This window comes from Micropterus salmoides, unplaced genomic scaffold (assembly GCF_014851395.1).
Source record: "Micropterus salmoides isolate LMB-PRFRI ecotype aquatic unplaced genomic scaffold, ASM1485139v1 Ms_hic_scaffold_2, whole genome shotgun sequence".
Taxonomy (NCBI): domain Eukaryota; kingdom Metazoa; phylum Chordata; class Actinopteri; order Centrarchiformes; family Centrarchidae; genus Micropterus; species Micropterus salmoides.
In genome coordinates, this window is record NW_024041150.1 from 56,162,265 (window position 1) to 56,170,077 (window position 7,813).

Below are 7,813 nucleotides of genomic sequence, written 5' to 3' on the forward strand. Positions count from 1 at the left end.
ACTGGTTGATGCAGCTTCCTCAGCAGTCCATTTCTGTTTACTCTTTACACCAATGACTGCACCAGCCCCTCACCTGTTACCATTGTGGTGTCCAATATATGTGCATTTGACTCATAACAGTTCAAAATAGCACTGTAGCAGCAGGACAGAGGGTCAGTGACCTCCCAAGGGGAGAGCAGTGATTGGTGGTTATGTAGGGACTGAACCCTTCTATAGAATTTGACCTCTAACCCTTTGTTTTGTTACCTCAGAATAGCACTGTACCCTTCTATGGGTTTGAGCTTTATTTTGCAGACTCAAACCCTTCTATGGTACCTAGCAGATACCTAAACATATCCTATATAAGATGTTTGATGTATAGAGAGACAGAGTGGTCATCGGGCTGGGTCACTCTCCAAGCTGCTGCAGAGCTTGTAATTGATGCTGAACTCCTTCATGTAATAAACTTTTCCGATCAAGAACAGTGTCAAGCGGGTTTCTTCTCAACACATCATCGCAGCATTATTGTTCGGACACCACACCACATATATCAAGTACTCTGACGACGCTGTTGTTCTTGGTCTCCTTAATAACAAAACTCTGTTTTAAGCTATCAAGACCATCTCTCACCTCACGCAGTGGTGTTCAAATAATTATCTTCAGCTGATGTTGCAAAAACAAAAGAAATGTTGATTAACACACCCAACACCAACAGCACAGCCCATAATGTCACCCCCAACTCTACATACATAAATAATGTAGCTGTTGAATGGGTGGAGTGCTTCAGATACCTCGGGCTCACTCTGGACAATAAACACTTTCAAACGCTGCCAACAAAGACTCTCTGCCATCCGTAAATTTAAATCCCTTTCGGTTGCACCCCACCTTCTACTGCTGCTCTACAAAAGCATAATTCAACCCATCCTTCTTTACTGTTCAATCTGTTATTTCAACATACTCACTGTGACCAATAAGAACAAATTTGTGTTCTACATTTCTAGGTCACCCGTGACATTCATGGCACATCAGCCCCTGTCACGCTTCTGGGAGATGCAGCATACCTCCTCATGCAGCCTTATCTTCACAATGGACAGCTAACTAACGATCAGCAATACTTCAACTACCGCCTCAGCCAAGCTCGTATGACTGTGGAGTGTGCTTTTGGTTGACTCAAAGGACGATTTTTGTCTGTGCTTCTGACCATCTGGTGCCCTGGTGCAGCCAGAACAGTCTGGAGCTCAACTCTCTGAAGACAGTGGAGATGGTGGTGGATATTAGAAAGAGCACAACCCCACCCTCCCCCATCATCCTTCCTGGGCACCATCATCTCCCAGGACCTCAAGTGGGAGCTGGAAATCACCTACCTCACCAAAAAGGCCCAGCAGAGGATGTACCTCCTGCGGCAGCTGAAGAAGTTCAGCCTGCCAAAGACAATGATGGTGCACTTCTACACCGCCATCATTGAGTCCATCCTCACCTCCTCCATCACCATCTGGTACGCTGCTGCCACTGCCGGGGACAAGGGCAGGCTGCAGCATATCATTTGCTCTGCAGAGAAGGTGATTGGCTGCAATCTTCCTTCACTTCAGGACCTGTACGCCTCCAGGACTCTGCAGCGAGCAGGAAAGATTGCAGCTGACCCCTCCCTCCCTGGACGCAAACTGTTTACGACTCTCCCGCTGGCAGGAGGCTGCGGTCCATCAGGACCAAAACCTCTCGCCACAAAAACAGCGTCTTCCCGTCTGCAGCTAGCCTCATCAAGAAGGCCCGAGTCCCTCGCTGATTGATACTCCCCCCTTTCAAGTAATACAAATGTCTCATTTCATGCACAAAGCTGGCACATTGCACATACTTCTTGTCAATTGTTAATCCTTGTTGTTCTATAATTTTTGTATTTTGTCCATTTATATATTCATCTACACAATACTCTCTTCCGTTGCAATACGTCTTCACAACACAAACCCGGAATAAGGCACATGTAAATATCTGCCACGTTGTATTATTTTTCTCTGTTCTTTTTATTATTCTTATATAACTTGCATTGTTTATTCCATATTTTTATATTTCTAGATTTATTTATGTCAACTGTATGTTTGTCTACCTGTAGCACCTTATCACCAAAGCAAATCGTATGTGTAAAACACTACTTGGCAATGAGCTCTTTCTGATTCTGATCCCTGCTTTGACATGTACAAAAACCTGGAGGCCACCTTCACCTGCTTCCCAGCAAGTCGCTTACATTTGTGCACATAACTAAAAGTGGAACAAAGCTATAAATAAGTCTGTATTTGACACACAAAGTTCACTTCAGTGTCCTATGAGAGGTTGTTTTTTTTTCACATCTTGTATATAGGCAGTTTGGTCAGGTTTAGGCAAGAAAAACTACTTGGTTAGGTTTAGGAAATCGCCACAGGCTTCACGTAAACCGAAGCAAACGCAGGACTGAAGCATTGTTTGTTCTCAGGCATCTTGTTGTATGTTGCACGTCTTGGTATTTGATTGTCTGTAACCATTTAAAGTTTTCTCCTTCAGTCTGCTGCAACTGACAAGGAACATATGCTGCGTTCAAGGCATCTCGGAACTGGGAAATTTCCGACCTCCAACTAGAAACAGTACTTTGGAACGCCATTTGAAGTCGGATATCCTACTCGCGAACTCGGAGAAAAAATATGTACCCGAGTAGCACGAGTAGCAGCCGAATGACGTCGCACAACAATGGCAGCTCCCGTGGAAGCACACATTGTAAATGGTAAAGCGGAAACTAAAAGGCAAAGTAAAGTATTCAAATAAAATAATACATACTAGTCTCAAATAGTAAAACTTGTTCTGCATGTAAAGTGATGTAGAAATATTTTGTCAGTGTAATTAGGTAGCTGCTTACAGTAAACAATATCTGAAAGTCATCTTCTGTATCCAAAAGTTATTGAGGAAAATGTTAAAAATGCCCAGAAATGTGAAAACATTTGGAAATATAGCCTAAAACTTTTGCTGACTTTTGAGGATTACCAACTGATGTAGCTAGAAGGATGCACAGTTGACGAGTAACGTGTATTTCTCACTTGTTTTAAATAAAATGGCCATCCTTTTAATTAACACCGAGTGCACTGTTGAGGGTTTAACTTTGCATAAATTACATTTAGCGTCTTGCACCACCATGCAACTGAAACGCTTTGTATTTCAACTTGGAAATTTCCCAGTTCCGACCGGTCTGGAATGCAGCATCATTCCAGGTTTTTTTATTGGTGACTAGTTTGCACAGAGAGAGGCAGGTCTTTCCCCTCAACACAATAAATAGCAGGTGTGTGTTTCACTGCAATCAATTCAACTCAACTCAAGCCAGATCTTCTAAACACCATGCTCTGCTCCAGACTCTGCACCACCCTGTGTAAGTACGCAACTAACTTACTACAAGGTAGATTTAGTCATCATTTTTCAACACAGGGTTGTATAATGAGATTAAGTTGTAGTTCCATTTAAGCTACTCACAATTTATATTCTGTAGATGAGTGGATAAAGAACAAGTCACACCAAAAAATGCCTATTTTGCATGGTGCAGTGCTGAGATTGAGTTTAGGGGTCTCACTGGGGGAAGAAGCTGCTCTGTAGTCTGGCTGACAGCAGATACTTCTGTATCTCTTGGGTTCTGGACTCTGCGCAGGCACTTCAGCTCCCCTGTGAAAGATTTTAGTGTTTCATGGTGTTACCATCAACTCCCAGAACATTGCTAAACTGGATTTACACAGAAGTTACAAGACTAATAAACATGTTTTTTTTTTCTCTTCCAGTGCTGGCAGCAATGTGTTTGCTTATGAGAGCAGGTAACTGGATGTTTTTGCTCTTTGTCCACTGGTCACTTTCATTTCCTGACTTCACTAATCGTCCTTCTCTCTCTGCCTTGACTATACGCTCATCCTTAAAACTTATTCCACAACAAGTGTGTATTTATTCCAAAATGCATGACTCCCAGAACAAATTTTTCATTCTAGGACTTTCTAGAGCCACCGTTGTGGACCCCTCGTCCAAGGTGAAAGTGATCACATGTGATGACGACGTCCAACGCCTGAGCTGTGGTATGACTGAACTCAAAAGTTTGTGTTTTTAAGGCAACAAGCAAAACAATTTAGTCCCCTGTAAGTGCACTATTTTCCCAGTTGAAGTCTTTTGTGTTTTAATGAAAGTACTGTAAACTGAACAGATCACATTGACAGACTAACACTGTCAGTTTCGGACTTCTGTTGACAGTATAGAGAGACCAAGTTTTGCTCTCTGACCAAGTTTGTTTCCCTCTGGTGTGTAGCACCAAAAGGAGTGATCAGTGTGCAGAATGCTGTGTATGGACGTGCAGACAAGGCGACCTGCAGTAAGGGCAAATCTCCCCAGCAGCTTGCCAACACCAAGTGTTCTCTGCAGGTCACTGTGGATATGGGGAAAAGGTACAATTCAAAATTAGAATCTGGCACCAGATTTTATACAGTCATGGTCACCAGAGGATGAATCCTTCTGTGGTGGGTTGGTGATGGCGCAATGCATAAGACACATGCCTTTGGTGTGAGACCTGGGTTCAAGACACTTAACCCCTAGTTGCTCCAGACATGTGTAGCAATTGTAAGTCGCTTTGGATAAAAGCATCAGCTAAATGATGTCCTTCACACACCGGCAATTCAAAGCATGGTGTAAATTGCTTCACATAGTATATATTGTGAAAGCTAAAGCCTTTTTCTTCTTCCTGCAGATGTAATGGCAAGAGGGTGTGTGACATAAACCCAAACATCTTCCATGCTTCTGATCCCTGCCATGGCATCTACAAATATCTGGAGACCACCTACACCTGCCTCCCAGCAGGTGACATGCACGTAACTAAAAGTGAAGCAAAGCCGCAAAGAAGTGAGTGCAACATGTCTAATGTTAATCTTTACTTTGACAGTCGTCAGCGTAACATGCGAGGACTCTCCGGCAACGCTGCAGTGTGGTAAGATCACACTTTCTCCTTCGTATTTTCGGTGGATTAAGGTGTTGCGGTTCAACACTGATACTGACCATCTCCTCCTCTCTGTCAGATGCAAAAGAGGTTATATCTGTCTACAGTGCTCATTATGGACGCCGTGACTCCACCACATGCTCTTCCCAACGACCTGCCTCTCAGCTCCGAAATGTCAACTGCTTAAACCCCACGAGCAAAGTTGCTGAAAAGTACAGCTGCCCTCTCATCTTGTTAAACAATGGGGATTAATATCATCCACATCTTTCTCATGTGACATCCCCATTTACTGTATTCACTCTGTATCCGCAGGTGCAATGGGAAACACAGCTGTACTATCAAAGCCAGCAACTCAGTGTTTGGAGACCCCTGTGTTGGCACTTACAAGTACCTGGAGGTGGCTTACACATGTAAAAGTAAGTACTTGAAAGGCCCTGTTGGGATGTTTCACTCCACTGAAGCTGATCTGTGGTCGTGTAAAGCAAAATATTGGTAGGTTAGCAGACTCCTGCTTATACATAAAACAAGGACATGCCATTCGGTGAGGTTGCATTAATTCTTCAAGTGGAATGGGGAAAAACTGTCTATATTGTCACGATGGCGGCAGTAACGGAACATGTTTGAGCTCTCAAACTTCATCGGTCTAATGTCTTGTCTCTTGTTTTGCAGAGCGTGGGAATTAAACAACAAAACATGGCAATGTACGGCGTCAGCGGATGCAACCAATGAGACTTTGAAATTCCAAATGGAGCATATAGCCAAAAGTATCTGGACAGCGGCATATTAAACTGTTGTTCACCATCTCATACTGGGCTAAGTGTCCAAATACAGTTGCTCCACAAATGACTCAAAATGGGAACAAAACTTGCTTTAATAAGCCTTTGATCAAGGAATTGCCTCTTCTGTTATCATCTTGTGATGCACAAATAAAATCTGCCTCGCCTCACCTTGTGTTCTGGTTCATTACAATAAATGATCAAATGGTATAGTTCAGTCCCAGAGCTAATATTATTTGTGTTGCAATAATTTTTAACTTGACGTGGTGGTAAAAGCAAAGATCTGTCTCTGCTGTTTGAAATGCAACTAGCTTGTATCGGCCGACTGACTTGAACCTCAAATCTCTGGGATTTGAAGAAGGCAGTTGAAGCACGCAAACTCCAGAATATTACTGAACTGGAGGCCATTGCTCATGAGCAATGGGCCCGGATTCCTCAGGAACTCTGCCAGAATCTCGTTTGCAGCAGGTCATAACGGCAAGTACTAAAAATGCTTGACTTTTGAGACTAGAGAAGTCAGAAGTTGCATTTTCTGCTGAATTTGGGGAAACCACTTAAAGCATTGTTGCGCTATCTGAATTGCAAACAGATGAAAGTCTGTAGATTCGAGACTGAGATGCGATTTTAAGAAATCTTTAGTGTTTGAGCATTAAACACTCTAATTCCTGCATTCTGATAAATTTTTCTGCACTCGATGGTAAATGTTATGTAAAGAGAAACACAAAATTCAAGTGGCAGGTGACAATTCAAACTCCTAATGCTACCAGAATCTCAGTCATTCTGGGCCGCTATCAGCTTATATTGTGTAGCCCCTGGAATTAGATGCCACACAGGACACAATTACTTCAGGGGTTCTTGTAGCTCCAGGTTTATTTCTGACCACATGTACAGAGTCTTTCCCGTAAGCAGCTCAAATGCTGAATTTTGTAAGTGTCTCTAACACCCAAAAATGTTAGCAGAAGGAAGAGGCAAAATAAACATGGTGGAGCAGCTCCATCAGAGCATCCACCCTCTCCTGAGAGAGGAGTCCAGTACCACGCCAACATAGGTGAGTCTCCGGGAGGGGAGAGGAGCACTCTTCTTCCAGTTGACCGTGAAGCCCAGGTAAGACAGGTGTTCGACTAGCTGGGCCGTCTGCACCACCCCTCGTCCCGGGACGGCGCCAGCAGCAGGTCGACCAGGTAAAATAGGACCCTGATGCCAGACCGCCGCAGCGGCTCCAGGGCCGTCTCGACACACTTGGGAATAACCGAAGGGCAGCCGGTTGTATTGGTACTGGGCGCCCTGGAATGAAAACCGCAGAAGTTCCTGTGTCCGGGAATGACGGACACATGAAAGTACGCGACCTTCAGGTAGATGGAAGAGAGCCAGTCTCCCTGGTGCACACACTCCATCAACTGTTTTTACTGTTAACATGCGAAAAGGTCTCACCATAATTGCCGTGTTGAACAGTGACAGGTCCAGGATGGGCCTCACACCGCCCGTCTTCTTCCTGACCAGGAAGTAGCGGCGTTCTGAGCCGAGGAGGAGAGCACAGTCTCCACAATCCCGGCGAAGGAGGGGGGGGTGCGAACTGCAGCCTGTGATCCCAGCGGATCAGGCTGTCCATCCATCTGTGCATCGAGCAGAAAGCGAGCCAATGCTGAAAAGGTCAGCCTGCGACATCGAAGCCATGCTGCATGAAGGCCGCACGGCCAGCTGCAGCTGGTCCACGCGGTGTGACGGCAGCCACTGACTTCGTAGAGACGGTGGCGGGCCGAGGAGGAAATATTCTGCTTGTGGCATCGAAGCCAGACTGCATGAAAGCCATCCGACCAGCTGCAGCCTGTCCGTTATGCCACTCACCTGGTGAGGGGAGGGAGGCAGGGGCTCATCGGCGCGCCGCTCGCCCGCTAAGGGAAGAGGGCGGGGGAGGCGTACATGTGGGCTCAGGCCAGCCACCTGACCATTTCAGGGAGGGGGGCAAGGGGAGAGAGGATGTGCAGCTTTGTAGCAAGCCCAGGCTGCTTGTTAGCCGTTTGGCTAACCCACAGCTGGCTCACACAATGTGTTCTGTAGTTCCAAGAAACACAATTCTCCC

General features: G+C 45.2%; 1 protein-coding gene across 1 annotated transcript; it reads left to right on the forward strand.

The window, feature by feature from the left end:
* Positions 1–3,289: 3,289 nt before the first annotated feature.
* LOC119912983 (L-rhamnose-binding lectin SML-like) lies at positions 3,290–5,903 on the forward strand. The gene is made up of 9 exons (XM_038732281.1): positions 3,290–3,364; positions 3,765–3,797; positions 3,966–4,049; positions 4,277–4,412; positions 4,712–4,821; positions 4,904–4,948; positions 5,037–5,169; positions 5,270–5,373; positions 5,627–5,903. The coding sequence occupies exons 1-9, from the start codon at positions 3,334–3,336 to the stop codon at positions 5,638–5,640; spliced, it is 690 nt and encodes a 229-aa protein (XP_038588209.1). The 5' UTR covers positions 3,290–3,333; the 3' UTR covers positions 5,641–5,903.
* The last annotated feature ends 1,910 nt before the right edge of the window (positions 5,904–7,813 follow it).